Source organism: Pocillopora verrucosa, chromosome 5, assembly GCF_036669915.1.
Source record: "Pocillopora verrucosa isolate sample1 chromosome 5, ASM3666991v2, whole genome shotgun sequence".
NCBI lineage: Eukaryota > Metazoa > Cnidaria > Anthozoa > Scleractinia > Pocilloporidae > Pocillopora > Pocillopora verrucosa.
This window is the reverse complement of record NC_089316.1, coordinates 27,253,278-27,270,839: the sequence shown is the minus strand read 5'-3', so window position 1 is coordinate 27,270,839 and position 17,562 is coordinate 27,253,278. Positions and strand designations below refer to the sequence as shown.

The window sequence follows — 17,562 nt, the reverse complement described above, 5'->3', positions numbered from 1 at the left end:
TTGATTACCTAATGTGATAAGACCAAGGAACATTGATAACTCATTTATCATAGACTCATTTATCAAACTGTAAGTCCAATATTGCTCTAACACATCTGATTTACGCAATCGCGCCCTAACCCATTCAATTGCATGGTGCACATTGCGTAAACCAGAAACCCATAAATATATATATTGAAGCTGTCTTAGCTGTCTTGAAAAAGGCCACCAATGAGCGATGGGACAAATATAGTCTAAATCGGGTAAATTACATCCCGGAAAAAATGAGATTTGATGTGATGAAAAATATCCCCAACATTATGTAAGTCTTCTTAAATTTGCAACACACGTGTCAAAGTTGTCAATACCTTTTGGAAATTTTTTTATTAAATCCTCTTAAATGAATCAGAGATAAAGTAGGTTGTTGAGACGAGATTTGCGTATACTACACTTGTCATATGTTAAGAAAAATGTTGAGCTCCACAATGAAGATAAATTGACATTCCTAAAGAAACTGGTTTATTACGCTTGAGTACCCATGACCGACTTTTAGAAGTATTCTTTCATCGCGAGATTTCTCTCTCAGATGATGATAACCCGCATCAAAACCATGCAACTGGGAAATATAAAAAGGCTGGAAGGATTACATGCCCGAAACACAATACTAAAATAACTTAAAGCCGATTTAAACACAATTTTTGTTTTGTCTTTTTAACCCTGGAAATATTAAAACTTGATGTGAGAAGTCTTTGACAGAAGGTAAATAGGGAATGCACGAAACTGAATTTAAAGAAAACTGTAGGAAGAAACCGCTCCACGTTTTTTGTTTTTGTTTTGTTTTTTTTTCATTATTCCTGACTATTTTCTTCAGTATTTTTTTCTGCGCGAGAAAAGAATTTAAGAGATAAAGTAGTCGCGTGATGAGCCGCTTGTCTCGCGTGAGGGCCTCGTGCTCCCTGGTCCTCTCTTCGCGTGCGAGTTAATGCGTGCGAGACAATGAACGAAAAGAGCATTGCTGCTTTTTAGAATTGGCCCATATGAGAAACGATTCTCCACACTCGTGTGCATTGATTTTATTTTTTAACCTAATCGAAGGTGAACAAGAGTAAACTGCTCTATTTTGTGTAGTTTAAAATTAAGGGATTGAAAGTGCGAATGCACAAGATGAACTAGCCTACGAGCAACACAGCGGTCAAAAGTAAGGCATGCGCAAGAGGACCAATTTCAGCTGTCCGCGCTTCAATTTCCCACCCAAAATTCCAACTGAGAATTTAAGAAACAATTGTTCTCACAGAGTAATCAAAGAAAATTGAAATGTGTAACAGAAAAGAAATATGCCAAATGAAATAAAAGTTGCGAAGAGAAAAACTCCAGATTTTTCGAACACAAAAACTTTTCCGAGTACGGGTATCCTGTTCATTTATCAGTCTCTACTATGCTTTAGTAAAGACGGTATACGTTTATGAACCACAATGACTTCTGGCTTGTGTGGTTATTAAAAGCACGTTACTTAGACACTAAAACGTTGGCACATGCGCAGACGTTTGACCGCTGTGTCCTCTTAGCTCTTATTCATGCCAGCTACGCTGCTCATAGGGCTGTTCTTCAGAGAGCTTGCTCGCAGGCTTAAGATGTACCCAAAATGTTAACCCAGTCACTTTGCTACAAGTTACAGTAAGATTTATTTCAATCTATCTTAAATTAGTGGCTGAGTACTCTCTACCCCGTCGTACAAATAAACAATTAAAACTACTTTTACAAAAATACGAATAATTTTCAACTGACCATGAAAATAATTATTATTGATTATCTTAGCAAAGAATTAGTTTCAATCTATTTTGACACAATTTAAAACGCAAGGCATTTAGCTCAACAAAAGCCAAACCTGCGTGACGAACTCTCGAAAAGGCGGGCACGCGTATTTCGCAACGGCTCCCCCGCGCGAGGAGCCACACCCATATGAACAGAAGACATAATTACCACAACCTTATCAAACGAGGGCCTCGTTTCTTGAAAGACTCAATAACTTGACGGGTCCGAAAAGCTGATTAATTCGTTAAATATCGATGAATTAATGGTCTTGAAATTCAAACAGCCATAAGAAATGTCTAGATACTAAACAGAATGACGTGGTTTTCGAGTTAAGACTTGCACTTCTTTCCCTTCAAATTTAAATCAAGAAGATGGCTTCAGGCTCGTTAAGTTACTGAAACTTTCAAGTAAGAGATGCCGACCCTGTCGCTGCGCTCAAATGAAGAGTTACGCCCCAACATCTGAACGCCTGTTACGCAGGCCAATAAACACTCGAGATAAAACGTTACTTAAAATTGAACCTAAAACATGTGTGCTTCATTCTAGTTTCTTGACAACGGCCCTTTCTTTGAGATACGCTTGGTAATAAAAATTAGAAAACAGCCATATCATGGTCAGCTCATAGGCAATTCCGTACCAGCACCAGCCGTGTTGTAGATATCCCACGATCATGTGACACAGTCCAATCATGAACTGAATCAGTTGAAGTTGGGTCAGGTTCTTCTTCCAAGCGGGCCTTTGACCAGGATTGAGTGCAGATTGGCCGTAGTAGAAATACAGAAACACGTGAATGATGGCGTTCAATCCCAATGGTACAGAGATGGCCGGCCAATTGCCGTTAATGGAAGCGTATTCACTCAGCATCAAAATGGAAGAGTGGTGGTAAATCTAAGAGGAAATAAATTCAAAAAGATTATTTTTCACTTTACTACGTTCGAAAACCAAGCATCCGCTAACGAAAGGCTTCTATTTGCCCAATTCAATCATAAAAAAATACAATGAAAGATATTTACTTATCGAATTATTATTTTTTCCTCCTAAGTAAAAAAAAAAGGTGGTTCCTGTATATGCTTTAGCTGACCATTGCCTCCTTCTAGGCACCCGCCCTTCCCTCCACCATGCCCCCGCCAATTTCAGCCTGCAGTTGTCTCTGAGGGGGGGCGCGGAAGCAGATGGGAAGACAGGAAAAGATGCCATTCTCCCGTCGTTCCCTTGGTAACTTTCAGTCATCACCCGTCCCCATTTCTCACGCTTTCAAAGACCGATTTAGAAGAGGAAAGAAAACGAGTCAGCCCCAGACCTCTGTAATACCGATCCACCTCACCGGTCTGTCGATCTCGCGTTGGGCAGCAAGGAGCTCGTGGGCGCGTGATGTAATAAGCCCGCCATGTTCTACTAGATTCACATTTTCAATGGTCTTTGAAACTTTTCCTAGAATCGTGTCATTTGCAGTCAAGAATTTACCGTTTCAGGTTACTTACATGAAGTAAAGAAACTTGACGCAGCCTGTGTCTAAGAATCATGAAGACTGTGTCCATGAGCTCGATGTACTTGGTCATGTAGTACACCCAAAAAGCGTGCTTTACGAGGGAATCTTCCTCACATGAAAACAAAGAACGTGGCCAATTCCTTGCCAGGGCTGCAAGGATGATGACGACTGAATAAAGGCTGAATATACTACATGCAAAATTGTAAACCACCAGAACCTGGGAGATTAAGAAAGAGAAGATAAAACATAGCGATATAGCGTTTTTCACATCAATCTTGATCATAGAAATGTCACACTACGTGCTGTTTATATGCTCCTTGGTACATCTCCGTCACAAATAAACTCGACTAGCCTACCCCTCCCTTGCTAGTGAGGTCTCTCTCCAGGCCTACGCCTCATATATATTCATCTAAAATATGGCAAATGCGGGCTGATGTGGATCCACTAAAGGAATCTGTTAACATTATCCATACCTTACGGAGACCAAAAGGGCGAACATATCGAGTCCAAAGCGGCGAGAAAGCCACAAAAGACAGGTATACAATAACCACGGGTAGAGACTTCAGTTTCACAACACCGTTTAAGAAGTAAAGCACGAATTCTGTAACAAACAAAAATACACATCGTTAATGTAAACAGACGAGTATAGCTTTCTTTACCTAGAGTCCTTGATCCTGTAAGTAATAAAAAAGAAAAGCGACTGATCTGGCTCGCTAAATATATCTTATAAGACGTTTTAGCGTGTGGTTTTTGCTTGGTACTTTTGCGTGCTGTGCCGTATGTTGACAAGCTTTTAAGTGAGTCAAAATACAAAAGAAAAGAGTACAAATACTCAGCGATACCACACACCAAAACGTCTAAAAAGTTATTAATTATCCAACTGCTCTATTTTATGCGCATTTCTTATAAAGCGGGAGAGGCGAAGTGGCTAGAGAAGCGTAACACACGCAACCGATCGGTAAAACAGTTTTTTTTTTTTTTTTACAGTACAATGTAACCAACTTTCCAACATCGCAGTATATCTATTTGTAATTTGTTTGCGTTTCTAAGGCGAACGGAGGCAAGCTTGTATCTATCCACTAAATTCGTTTCGTTTGAAGTCCACACCACACGTTTAAGGACTTCCTTTGCGCGCCGTAATTTGTTCCATCATTATAAATGCTAAAATGCCTGCATCCTGCGTGTGACAAACCGCTGCACAAAAATAGTGCGTGTGTATAACAAGTTCAAGCTACTTGTGTTTGCGCAAAATCCATTCAGAAACTGCTATCAGACTTCAAATGAAAAAAAACAAAGGGTGGGGGGGGGGGGTGTATGGTGGCCGAGATCTGCCACTCAAAATTTTACAAAATTTTTACTGCCCGCACAGTATCATGGTAGTGGCAGCCCTCGGCCACAGCGATACTCACTTTGACTATTGTTTTGATTTGATGTTCCATTTATTTTTTATTTCGCCGTGAACTGTCCTAGGATTTCAGTTTAATTTTGAAATGATTTTACTTCGGTATTGCAATTACTTCGGCTTTCAAATTGGATTGCTACTTCATTTTACTTTCAATCGTTCTTTTTCCTTTGTTTTGCAGTCACGTTCCATTTTACTTCCAGTTTTGATTTATCTTTTCTTTTATTTTTTATTAAATCTTTGAAAAATTGTAAAATTTTGAGAGGCAGCGCTCGGCCACCATAGGGGTGTCAGAGTATTACAAAATCATTTCAACTGAGTTGACGTTGTAAAATCTTTACGGTGACAAATTTGCATCAGTAATTTACTCAGTTGGAATTATCGAAGAATAGCTAGGCCCTCTGATAAGCGCTGCAGGACGCGTGTTCCTCCACACGCGGGAAGATTCGAGACAAGTCGCGGAAAGGTTTGCTGGAGGTCTGACACTAATAGGAAGGCCCTCACTTGACCCTTTGTATACAATCACGCCAGCTTGCGTTGCTTAATGTTAAGACCTCAATTTTTTTTCTCTGCTGACCGAGAAACGCACGTGTTGGAAAAGGTTATTATAAGGGCCTACTCGCCGGCTACCCTCCATTTATTTATCTATCAATTTACCGTTGACCATTTACCCATTTAAGCCAACAATAAATTTTAATTCCGACATTCAATCAGTTCCTTGACCTCTCGGAGGTGACCGATACTCGGCCCCTTCCCACCCCACCCCTCGCAAACTTTGTCGCCATATTTATTTCCATCGGTCAAGCGGAGTTCTCAGCCGGTTACTGCGACACGCAATCGCACATCTTTTACAAAGAAACAGTACACTTGGGAAATTAATCACATTCTGTGTTGCGTATCAGCACTTTCTGGATTAATTTTGCAGATATTCTCCGAACCGGCTGTTGTGAGCGTCTGTTTCAAATGATCGTAAACAATAAAACAAAACGAAACGAACATTAACACAATTTCCTACATGTAAACACAACCCGGACATACCATTAATTATAAGTCATAAAAAACTAAAATTCAATGAAATTCAGTCTCTTTTCTGAGGAACTACGACGAGTCCAAAGACCAATTTTAGGTCAACCATATCACTCATAATTGTCGGAAAACCTCACATGGAGGAACCCGTGCAACAACTACTTCACTTGCAGTCTGATATAATATTTTGGGGCAAAGACGGTACAAAATATTAAGTAAACGTTACCTGCTAATGTCATACCCATGGTCCGAACCTATCCCGTGCTAAAACAGCTGATAGGTACAGCAGGAAAGATCGAAGAGATTCACGCTAAATGAGGTGATCTGAGATGGGTGGTATGATCCACAGCCCGTGACTAGGGTGAAAATGCAAATTTTAACCTAAATCTTCAATCCAGTTGCCCCCTGGGTACAGCGGGAGAGAATGACCTGATTTGCATATGATCAACTCTGAGCGCGTGAATCAAAGATTACGAAATATTGTATTTGGGGATCAAATTCGAAGCCATCGTGTTCTCTGATGTTGAGCTGATGTCTCTGCTGTTTCCTTCACTCCACTTTTCGTCTAAAGTTCCTTCGGCTGTAGCTAACAATTATTATTCTCAGAGAATGTAAACGCACGCTTCGCTTCCTTAAAAAGCTTTATTGTATTACACTTGTAAACTATTAGACAAAACGAATGACTAGAGGCGTTAATTGGGAGAACTGTAGGTGAGCAAATCTTTCAACATTCTTCGTGGCCGCGCGGGTACGCTTGAAAATTTTGGTAACCAAATAAAGTATAATGCTCTGTTGCTAGATAAAGGAAAGTCTCGATAAATATAAAAAAATTTTTGAAATTTTGAAGATCGCATATTTTATTTGAGACGTTCTTATCTTTGTTGTAATCCCTAAGTTGTTTTTTGGGAATTTTTCCCGAGTGTGAGCTTTGAGTCTCATCAGTGTTTTAACCCGAAGACAACGCAAAAAAATACCTTCTGCAAATGCAACAAAACAAACCAAAGTCCAGTTGAAACCACATCCCCTCTCATTGCTAAGGGCACTAATTCAGGTATCAAAAAAAAAAAAGAAAAGAAAAAAAAAAGAAAGAAGAAAGACTTATGTTGTCCCACTATACCCCTCCAGAAAACGCTACTCATGCGATGTTGCGTGACGCTAGGCGTGACGGCCTGTCAGGCCTTGTCTCCAACGGACAAGCGGTAAATGTAACACACTATTTTTACCGCTCGAGGCGAAGAAGGTCGAAGTTCCACAGTTTGAGATGGAGTCACGGGCTGGTAGGTAACTGTTGTATTCAGCCCCTTCCATTCGCAAATACAAAATAAGCCGAGATATATGTGTCTAGCCGCTTTTTTTTTTCTTCTACATCGAAAGATCTAAATAAAAAATTAGATTTACATATAGGATTTGCACATTTCGTAAGGTCGAAGGTCTATGTTCGGTCATGTAATTTAGTAACTGGCTGTGTCAGATTAAAGATTTCCAAAGCTAAACGAGAAGATCTGACAGTGTTTCTATAAGATCAATTTAAAATTGATTCTCCTCTCTCTTTATGAGATCAGTTAGTTGTCCATTAGCCTTACAATGCCCTACTCAATGTGAAATTACTTAACCCTCTAGGATCTGATTGTTAATTCTCCTCTCTGGCTGCTACACAATTACTTGTAGGATAGTTACAAGAATTTGGTGTTAGATCAAGTTAAAAACTTCTACTTGATAAGTTTGAGTATTCTTATTTCCTGTTTGCTGGGTAATGTATTGATATTTTGGGGAGGAGTTGCATGCTAATCACCTATGAAAGTTTTAAGGGTTAATTAGTTACCAAATGATGATAAATCCTTTGAAATGAGTGACCAAGACTGAATTTATCCTCACAAAATCAGGCAGAAAGTGATGAGAATAAAGAAAAATATCAATGAGGGGATCAGTAGTTGATCCAAAGCCAAGTTTGGAGTACAGACATCCTAAGAATTGTATGTGCTGTGCTCATAAAGAATTTGACCATTATTTTCTTGCTTTGCAGAGAAGTATCTAAATTTCTTCAAGGCTGTTGTGGGATTGCGGTCATTTCCTGTGGCAATTATTTACCTGATACTTATACCATCATCTTTACTGTGGAAGAAGTACACCTCTCCTTTAGGACTACATAAGGTAAAACTATTTATGAGATGAACAAATGCCTTCTGTAATATATCATATGTAAGACCAAAGTTGTGTGCAAGATTTGGTACTTAATGTACCATTTTTAGTCCTCTTTTCAGTTTTGGCTGATTCATTTGTCAAATCAAGATGTGGCTTTTAGAAAAGTATAGAAATAAATTATTTACCAAAGGTAAGTGAAATGAGTGGAAGCAATTTAGTCTGAACTCATATGAGTGATTTTGAAATCAAACAAGTGCACAGCTCAAGTTGGATTTGAAATTGCAAATATGATTTCTAACCAAAATTTGAACAACACAAAGTTCAATCACCACTTTATTACATGTGTTTTGAAATTGCAAAATTCAGTTGCTTAGAATTTTTTAGTGTCTACAAATAGTCTACTGATTCAGGGCTGAGCTGGTTTGTAAAAAGTTGTAAAAGTTGTCTTTGTTAGACTGATATTATTGGATTGGTGCCATTTGTGAATAAATTGCACCAAAGAGAACTAATCAGACTAATAGGATAACCAGTGATTTCAAAATGTATGTAATAAATAATTAAGAGGAATTTATACAACTTCATGAAATCAATTGAAAACTTAGGGTCCATTCATATTATGCTTCATTTCAATGCAGTCTGATTAGTTCTCCCTTCCTCCCCCCTCCCCCCCCCCCCATATTGTAATTTATATGAGAGTTGTATTGGGAAGTAGTGACTGACGATTTGGTAACCTCAGCGGTCATCATCATCCAGGTCAAGTGAAGAGTTTTTTGTTAGTCAAATACTCTAAGTCTGGCTGGTGAACTGAATTCAGTATCTGAATAAAAAAACTGAGTGATCAAAATGTAAGCCTACCAATCAGGTTACATGAACCAGAATAACAACACTTGACCAAAAAACAATTTTTTACTTGACTCTGACAATGACTTCCACTGAGGTTTTCAAATGATCAGTCACAACCATAGACAACAATCTTTCCTAGGACTTCTCCCACAATGCATTTGATTCACCTCTCTCATGACACATTTGATCATGTATTCTTGCAAAGTACATGATCAAATGTTACTCCTGTGTTCAAACCCTTTACTGTATCTTCTAATAAATTATGACATGTTTTCTTGTTAGGTTTTAGTGGCATACAACTTCTTGTGCAGTGCTCTCAGCCTGTATTCTTTGGCTGTTATAGTCAAGGCATACTATCAGGGTGGTTTGCTATATGTTTTTGCTATGGAGCATGATGCAGATGTCAAACATGCCTTTACCATTTACTTATTCACCAAACACTTGGAGCTGTTGGACACAGTGTTCATGATTCTTAGGCATCGCCAAAGACAAATCACCTTTTTACATGTAAGTCTGTTTAATTAAATCCTTTAAGGATTGGAAATTTGTAGAGAACAGTACAAAGAATATGCTTACTGGTGTTAGGGTGATAGGCAGATTTATGGAGAGGGTTGGGGCATCCAACCCCCTTCCCATCAGACATGGGTGTGTCCTCTGAATCAAAGATTAGACCTCACCCCCTCCTCATTAAAAATTTGTGGTACCAGCTCTGTATAGGTTTACATGTGCCTGGTGTAATCTAATCTTTTTTTTTCACTTAAGATATAATATTTAATATACAGGTTCAACAGTGTGGAAGGGCGAGGAGACGTCCAAGAAACCACCAGGTTTATAGGGGATGTGGATATGTGGCTTGGCCAATTGAGACTCATTTCATTGAAAAATAAATCATCTTTCTTTTAAAAGTGAAAAAACTAGTCAAACCAGTCATCAATATTGGGAGAGAATTCCAAATTTTAGGACCTTGGTATAGTACTGCAAATTGTTTAAGATTAGTACGAACAGTTATATGGTTGATAGCAATTGGTTATTCTTGTATCATAACTGTGTACTTGCCCATCTGCAGAGAACAAGCTGAGAAACATCAGTGGCAATGGTTGATTATGATAATAAAACATAAATTTAGCTATTTGCAATGCGCTGACTCGGAAAATATCTAAGTTGCCCAATTGAGCAAATGTTACATCTGCATACTTTTTATTTCCTTCATGTTAGGTGTACCATCATGCATCAATCTTACTCCTGAGTGACTATGCCTGCCATTTCACCCCCTGGCCAGCAATTGGGGTTATGTTAGGGATGAATTCTTTTGTACATGTATTTCTTTATCTTTACTACGGCCAAGCAGCACTGAACCCCACCCAGAGGCCACAGTGGAAGAAGACAATGACACAACTTCAAATGGTTCAATTTGTTGTTGGTATTGTGCACTCTTCTTTTGGCTATGCTCATCATGGTTTCTGTGTTTTTAGTATTTTCTATGGCCTCAGCATGCTGGGTTTGTTTGGTAATTTTTATTATCAAGCTTTTATACGAGTTAGACGTGAGAAAAAATCTGAATGATTTAATTTACAGCCCTGACTTTTTACAGTTCTCGTGAGTGATTAAGACAGAATTTCTCCTAATAATATCACTACAATATCAAGCCAACAAGTCAAGAGAATAAAGAAAAATATCAATTCAATATCAAATCAATTAGGGGATTATTACTTAATCCAATACCAAATTCTCCAAACTTACATTATAACAATTGTATAACAAACTCTAAGGACAATAATATTACTAGTGAAATCTTGGGAGTGAAAGGGTTAACCGTTGAACCCAATCAATCACTTCTATAAAATAACCCTAAAACAAAACGCAGTATGTTTTAATTTTTTATGAGCTTACCAGTGCAATAAATGGTACACTGTTGATCAACAGGGTGTTCATAATATGTTAGTTATTTTCTAATGTATAACAGTTGAGAAACAGTCTCTTGTATTTTTTAAGTTTACCTCTCTCTAAAAGGTTTTCCTTTTAATAAAGGTCATTTTACATACTACACACATGCCACCATAAATAACTGAGTCATGGTATACTCAATAAATCTATCTTATTGTGTTCTATGTCTTGACGATCACTTCTTAAGCTTTTTTTAAAGAAAGACTGATTGAAATAATCCAAACTATGGCAAGCAAGCAAAACAAAATTCTCAGGAGGATGAACACACTGAATTTTATAATCCAATTCCACTTTACTGGCCAGGTTGGCATTATTGAACTATGTTTGCATAGCAAGCATGGCATGTTGCTTTGCAACATGCCATTCAAAGGGGTCTAGATGCATACCCCCCAGAAAAATTTAAAATTTCAAAACTCTCTGAGATGCAATTTCCAGCCTTCTGGGACATATTTGAGTAACCTAATTTTAGCCAGACATCAGTGTTAGTATCAGTTCAAAAATACTTCTTTTCTGTCTTTGATCACAACTCCAAGAGGAGCCAGTGTAAAATGGTCTGACAGCTGGGCATTTCTGCTGCTAACCAGCTTCTAATTACAATGCTGACTCAAGATTGTCCGAGGCAGGTTAAGTTTGCATTCCAGAATTACTCAATGACTGTTCCAAAGCAGCCACAGTTGCCTCTCTGCCCAGCTTTTGTCTCCAGAGAATTAAAACCTGATAAATCTGTTCTCTTGAACGATGTGGATTTTGTCTTTTCACTTCTCGTATTTCCTGCTTGGTGAAACCAAGTTCACGAGCCAGTGGAGTCCAGTCTTTTTCACCGATTTTACCTGCAATGTCTACCAATAGTTCATCTGAGATGGCTGACACATGCTCTGTCTCAGGCCTATAAAATTGTTCCAATTGGCACCAATTTATTATTAAAATATGTCAGGCCACTAATTATATACCCCTCCTTCCAATCCTCCTAATACATAATTTATATAAAAAAAAAACACACATTTAACAAAAAAAGAAGCCCCCTTTTTGAAGTACAAAGCAAGTTCATTATTACCGGTATGTGGAAATATTAAGTATTCAAGAGTCTATGCTAACCTACTGTGTGGTGCCGGTGTATCTAATTCCTCAGGAATGATGGAGAATTTTGTGAGTTTAGTCACCTCATCTTCTGGGAATTGTAAAATCCAGTTCACCCACTGATCAGCATCAATATATCCTAAACAGAGTAGGTCAGTAATAAATTCACATTAAATAATCACAATCAAAATTAAAAATACTAAATGGTCCATTAAACCTTTAACCCCTAAGAGTGACCAGCATCTAATTTCTCCTTACAATATCACCCCTGAATCACACATTAAGGTCATGAGAATAAAGAAAATGATCACCAACTAAAGAGGCTCTTGATTATTAACCAAATTCTCCTTGTCAGCAACTTAGGAAATGTATAGAGAACAGTATGGAGAATATGCACAATAATCTTAGAGTAAAAAAGGGTTAGGTCTCTCCATAAATTAACATCACAGGCATCTTACCCTGATCTTTGTCATCTAGTGTCTTAACAAGAAGCTCTGCTCTTGACTTGGCAGTTTCCTGAACAAACAACATTTTTAAATTTACTTTGATATATGAGATGCTTTATGCAAAGACTTTGACCCCTCATAAATAAACTAAAATTATTATTTATTGTTGGCTGATTCGCAAGCAGGTAAGACATGACAAATTCTGTGTTCTACCAGGAAAGTTCTGGAGTGCTTTCTTTGATCTCACAGATAACAATTGTTTTGCTCCTAGAGGTGAGTACCTGTCTTGGCTTACAAACAGATTATAAAAACATGCCACTCTATCAGCTCAGGGGGGGGTTATCATGATGGAACACTTAATTCTCTTGTCTAATTTGTAAGGGCATTTATGGCAGTCAGTTAGGAGAATTACTGTTTGGATCTTGGGAGTGAAGAGGTTATTGAATAACTGCTAGCCTCTGCCTCTTTCTTATCAAATAATATATTAATTTGATTCTGTTTTCTTTGCAAATTCCTAGATCTTACCTTTATCTTGATCCATGAAAAACACAAAAATAACTTGATCTAGCCTGTAGTGCAGGCATCTCATTGGGGCCAGTAATGTACAAAAATCGTATTCATTTATTCCACTGGTCATGTTTGATTTATAGTTAGAGTGGAAGATGAGGGGAGGGAGTGGAGGAAGACAAAAAGACCCCACCCTTTCCCCTCTCTTTTTTGACTGTTGCTCACCCTCTTAGTACCAATTCCTTTCTCTTCCCAGTCTTTTGCTGTTGTATAAATCAAAGATGGCAGCTGAAATTTTCACCAAGATTATACTGAGCACTCGTCTGCCAAAATTACACCTGCACTACCAGTTTAATTTTATTATTAACAATCACAAATTGTAAACATATTTGTTCTTACTTCATCAATGCTGCTATCAAGTGACATCAAGATCTGTTGTAACACAGGGACATCCAAAGGTTGTGATTTGTTCAGCAATTCAAAAATTCCTAAACCAGTGATACAGAAACAAGTGAATTCTTAGTTTCAGCATTCATAAGGATTAAATAGTAAATATAAAGGATGCTTGAATAGAGGAGATGTTGGGGGCCAAATTCACTATTAATTTTCCTTAAAATTATCCAAAAATATGTTGTATAATATTCAACTTTTTCTTCTTAGTTCTTAACATCACAACAATAAAATTTAAAACCTCTCTCTCGGAATATTTATTGAAATACAGCCTGCCTTAAGCTTCACCCAACCCCTAAGGCATTTTTATTTCAGGATACAGCAAGACAAAAACTACCAAAGATAACTTGTTGTTGATCCTTTAACTCTTAGAATTGATTAAAATGTAACTTCTCCCTTTGATATCAATACATAATGCATCAAACAGGTAATGAGAATCCTCAAAGTTATCAGTTTAAGTTGTTATCCAGATCTTACAACAAATTCTTGTAACTAATTTACAAGAATATGTGCAGCAGCTGGAGGGGTGAATTAATAATCAGGATTAATACCTGTTTTTGCTGACATTCTTCATTTATAACTTGTCCAGTCTTATAAATACCTGCTAGTTTCTTGTCCAATGGAGCAGTTTTCCACCACTCGAACACACCAACAAATGCATGGAAGTTCACATTTCCATTCTCATCTCTTGGAAAAGTTCTCAAAATCTATGATGCAAATTGTCAAGAAAATATCTCAGAATTTTCCACCACCTACTAGCTTCAAAAAGCAACCCTTCTACAAACCCTTTAACTCCCAAGATCTCATTATTAATTCTCCCCTCTAGCTGCTACACATTTCCTTGTAAATTAATTATGAGAATTTGATGTTAGATCAGGATAAAAACCTCTACCTGATATGTTTGAGTACTCTCATTACCTGTTTGCTGGTTAATGTATGCATATTATAAGGAGAAGTTTCATGCTGATCACTTTGTCTAACTTATTTGTTTATCTCTATTGTTCCATTTAGTTCAGAAATGCTACAGTTTTCAACGGTTAAATGTAGCTATCAGTCATAATCAAACAATCATAAAGTATGTTATGAAAATTGTCACCTGTCTTGCTAATGGATCTGATGTAAAAAGATGCTGTTGAAACGCCTCATTTGGTAAAGTTTGTTCATCATTGGGTCCAAGCTGCTGAAATCTGGCCCAAAGTCGCTCAGCTTCTGCCACAAGCACTTTGAAATTTAAGAAAGTTGGTAAACTTAGTGATATTAAATGATTCCTTTTCTAGTTTCAAGTTCAGTTTTAAGGTAATGAGACATGTGCAGGAGCTAGAAGGGAGAATTAATAATCATATCTTGGGACCAGTTGATCACCACTGAAAGATACATAATAGCTACATATTAAGATTCCTGACAATATAGCGAAGTGTTGCAGTGATCTACCTGTCCCGATCTCACTTCCAAAGCAAGAAGTCACTCGTGGCACAGCGTCATAAGAGCTTTCTTCATCATCTAATCTCGCTGTATATATAGAATCCTCTTCATTTGATCCGATAGCACGCTTTTCTTCTTCAATCGGACTTGTAGTTTTCGGTGGAGGCGTAGAATTAATTGTTTTGAAGTTTGATCTAGAATCTCTCTTTGATAGATTTGACAGTCGTCGGAAAAAGCTCATTTTAGGAGCTGGTAAATGAAATCAGATAAGAATGTCTCTCCGCGCAATTTTTAGCGCCCGCAAAAAGGCAAAAGAATCAGTTCAACTATATTGCACTTACTTGAAAACTCCTCTGGGGATATCGGCTCTTCGCGTAGAAATAAAGGCTTTAACACCTCCTCAAGACCAGACTCTGCGTTCTCATAATTTATCGTGTCTGGCGCGGGTGGATCAGGGATGCCTGCATTCTCAGTGTTTTGTTGCTTTTTCTGCCCCCGCAGAAACTTGAACATTTGAAGAAGGTATTTTTGAAAGCTGTTGAAAATTATTTCTGGTATTGTTTTACAAAAGGTGGCGTTCCATTACACATCATTCCCAGCTGATTTGAGTTTCCTGCAAATTTTATAGAAGTCCAGTCGCCATGTTTGTTTTGAAATTTCTTACAATGCACTGTGGGAATGTGCTTATATTGGAGGCCGAGAGCGGAAGTTGCGACCGCGGTTTGAGCGATCAGTGATTTGTTTTCAGGGAAGATCTCTAAGCTATTGGGCTGAAATTTGATGAATTAGCTTACAGGAAACTCAGTTTATCTATTTATACATCATTCATGTCGTCTTCTCCACTAAACCAACTGCAGAAACCTGCCATTTTGCTTGGCGGTGCGATCGTAGCATTTGTATTGTTCGTAACTCGTCAACCAGTGGAATTTGAGATTAACACCATCTGGGTCACTTTGGTTTTAATTTTGGTTTTTTCATCTGTGGTCGCCATCATTAAGTCAGTGACCTTTGTTCTTTGTACACATGTTCTTTTTATTGATATGCCTGACCCTGATAACTATGCAGCGGCTTTGCTGAGAAGCTATCAATCTAAAATGAACGATAATTTACTTGCAAGAGTTGGAAGAAAGGTATTGAAAAGTTTTGGACTTTCCTTGTATCCGTTGTATATCGTTTGTGCTGGGCGTCGTGTTAACCTCGGGTTAGCGCACAAGAACACGCATGGAAGATTCTTTGATGAGTCTGCAAAATGCTGGTTGAATTGGGATCCTAATCAGCACGTTGGGCAACTTGCAGCAGATAAAGATATAATGTGTGACTCAAAGACAATTGAAGATTCTTTCTTGGTTCTTAAGAAGAATATGTTTGACTTGGACTGCATCCTACACTCTGCGGGATTTGCAGATTACATCCTAGTCAGAGGACATATCGCCAAGGAGATTCCATTGTCGTACTCGCATCATGCAGATGAATGGCGTTTTTACAACAATGTAAAAAAAAGCTGGGTTTCATCAGCTGAGTATGACCAGTTATCTGACAGACGCGGTGATGAGTCCGACGATTCTCAGAATTTCGAACAAAGGAGGAAACTAGCACATCAAATCATAAACAAACTTACAGGTGCCTCAGATTTTGCATCAAGCTGCTTTGGTTCGCACTGGTTGAGTTTGGACCAGTTTCATACTCTGCTGTCTAAATATTCAAAGATTGGTTTGACTGTGGCTGGTCCAGCAACAGATATGGCATACTTGGTTAAAAAGGTATCCAGTTGGACAGGTAATGTGAGAGAAATAAGTGCAATGTGGGCAGTTTGTGAACTTGGTTTGAACACAGGCAAGATGAATGTATGTGAGATGAATTTTAATGAAGCTGCAGATCTGGAAAGTGCAGAGTGTTTGTCACCCAAATACTTTTCAAATGCAACTTTTTCTTTCCTACCCACTGAAACATGCAAGTTGACACCACAATTCAAAGTGACGCAGGAGATGGCTGAGGAAATGAGACTGCTGCAATGCATCAAGGATAAGATAGCACTGTGGACTCATGTTAAAGGTGGAAAAACAGAACCTTTGTTTGATTATTTCATCTGCGAGTCCCCAGATATGATGGAAACATTGCTTAAAATGGGCCTCATAAGAGTGTTTGTGATCCCAAAAATGCACGAAGGATACATGATATTGTCACCAAGTGAATGTGAAACCAAATTCACTGCCTGGGTGAATCCAAGTGAAATGTTCAGGGTTTTTATACAGGGAAAAAGCAAAATTTATTTTGATGGCAATCACTGGTCCTCTGCCAAGGTCGTTGCATGACTCTTTTATGTTGACTGGAGACTTCGTGTCACTGACTATTTCAAGAAATACAATAAATTGTTTGAGGTAAAAGGTTAAGTCTGTACTTGAGGCAAGTGACAAATTCAGCTGGCAGGTTTTTATGACGTGAAGCCACCAGGAGTATTTGTACTTCCCCCTCTCTTTCCTGGATGGGATGCCAGTCCATCCCGAGGTTAACCCCCAAGCATTTCTTTATTTCTTCCCTGGCAATTTGCTGGTACCTGTTTATACTCCCTGGTGTAGAGAGGCACTTGTGAGAATAAAGTGTTTTGCCCAAGAACACGACACAATAACACGGCCAGGACCCAGCATCTAGCTCACTACGCACTAGGCCAGTGTGTCCCCCACAAAATGTTTGAACCTAGGAGCCTGGGAGTAAAATCTGATTGTGTAGTCTGATCATCCAGGTGAGAGTAATCCTAAGAGGGACTGTTGTTGGTAGTAGTGATTAGTGTTTCAACAACCACTCAACTCGACAATGACTTCTGTCGAGGTTGAGTAAATGTCAGTCACTACTTGCAAAAACAGGCCTTCTCAGGACTGCACACACCAGGAAGATCTGACCACATAGTGAAATTTTTGAAGAAATGTCAGTATTGCAGGAGAGTGACCCAGAATAATTGATCCCTTCTCTCTGAACTCCTACAATTCACTTGGGTCATGGACTGCGGCCTAACAGATTGTTCCAAG

At 38.3% G+C, this 17,562-nt stretch overlaps 3 protein-coding genes across 3 annotated transcripts; 1 reads left to right on the top strand and 2 right to left on the bottom strand.

Moving 5' to 3' along the window:
* Positions 1–1,036: 1,036 nt before the first annotated feature.
* On the bottom strand, positions 1,037–6,065 carry LOC131777487 (very long chain fatty acid elongase 5). The gene is made up of 4 exons (XM_059093794.2): positions 5,935–6,065; positions 3,754–3,881; positions 3,273–3,497; positions 1,037–2,679 (listed from the first exon to the last, which is right to left on the bottom strand). Exons 1-4 carry the CDS (start codon positions 5,951–5,953, stop codon positions 2,329–2,331), a joined length of 723 nt encoding a protein of 240 aa, XP_058949777.2. The 5' UTR covers positions 5,954–6,065; the 3' UTR covers positions 1,037–2,328.
* Positions 6,066–6,901: 836 nt separating this feature from the next.
* Positions 6,902–10,796, top strand: LOC131777501 (very long chain fatty acid elongase 5-like). The gene is made up of 4 exons (XM_066167072.1): positions 6,902–6,985; positions 7,732–7,859; positions 8,976–9,200; positions 9,909–10,796. Exons 1-4 carry the CDS (start codon positions 6,970–6,972, stop codon positions 10,254–10,256), a joined length of 717 nt encoding a protein of 238 aa, XP_066023169.1. The 5' UTR covers positions 6,902–6,969; the 3' UTR covers positions 10,257–10,796.
* LOC131777490 (uncharacterized) lies at positions 10,277–15,184 on the bottom strand. The gene is made up of 7 exons (XM_059093796.2): positions 14,881–15,184; positions 14,214–14,338; positions 13,719–13,824; positions 13,067–13,155; positions 12,173–12,230; positions 11,733–11,853; positions 10,277–11,523 (listed from the first exon to the last, which is right to left on the bottom strand). The coding sequence occupies exons 1-7, from the start codon at positions 15,050–15,052 to the stop codon at positions 11,262–11,264; spliced, it is 933 nt and encodes a 310-aa protein (XP_058949779.2). The 5' UTR covers positions 15,053–15,184; the 3' UTR covers positions 10,277–11,261.
* Between the last annotated feature and the right edge of the window lie 2,378 nt (positions 15,185–17,562).

What these genes read in the sequence shown, in the direction of transcription:
- LOC131777487 (XM_059093794.2), bottom strand. An exon ending in GCCCTTTTGGTCTCCGTAAG is followed by an intron (nt 3,498 to 3,753) that starts GTATGGATAATG and finishes TTAATCTCCCAG; the next exon opens with GTTCTGGTGGTTTACAATTT. An exon ending in GTCAAGTTTCTTTACTTCAT is followed by an intron (nt 2,680 to 3,272) that starts GTAAGTAACCTG and finishes ATTTCCTCTTAG; the next exon opens with ATTTACCACCACTCTTCCAT.
- LOC131777501 (XM_066167072.1), top strand. An exon ending in CTCCTTTAGGACTACATAAG is followed by an intron (nt 7,860 to 8,975) that starts GTAAAACTATTT and finishes TTTTCTTGTTAG; the next exon opens with GTTTTAGTGGCATACAACTT. An exon ending in GACAAATCACCTTTTTACAT is followed by an intron (nt 9,201 to 9,908) that starts GTAAGTCTGTTT and finishes CCTTCATGTTAG; the next exon opens with GTGTACCATCATGCATCAAT.
- LOC131777490 (XM_059093796.2), bottom strand. Translation starts at nt 15,052, where the DNA reads ATGTTCAAGTTTCTGCGGGGGCAGAAAAAGCAACAAAACACTGAGAAT. An exon ending in ATTGGACAAGAAACTAGCAG is followed by an intron (nt 13,156 to 13,718) that starts GTATTTATAAGA and finishes TCACTGGTTTAG; the next exon opens with GAATTTTTGAATTGCTGAAC. An exon ending in TTGATAGCAGCATTGATGAA is followed by an intron (nt 12,231 to 13,066) that starts GTAAGAACAAAT and finishes TTGTTTGTTCAG; the next exon opens with GAAACTGCCAAGTCAAGAGC.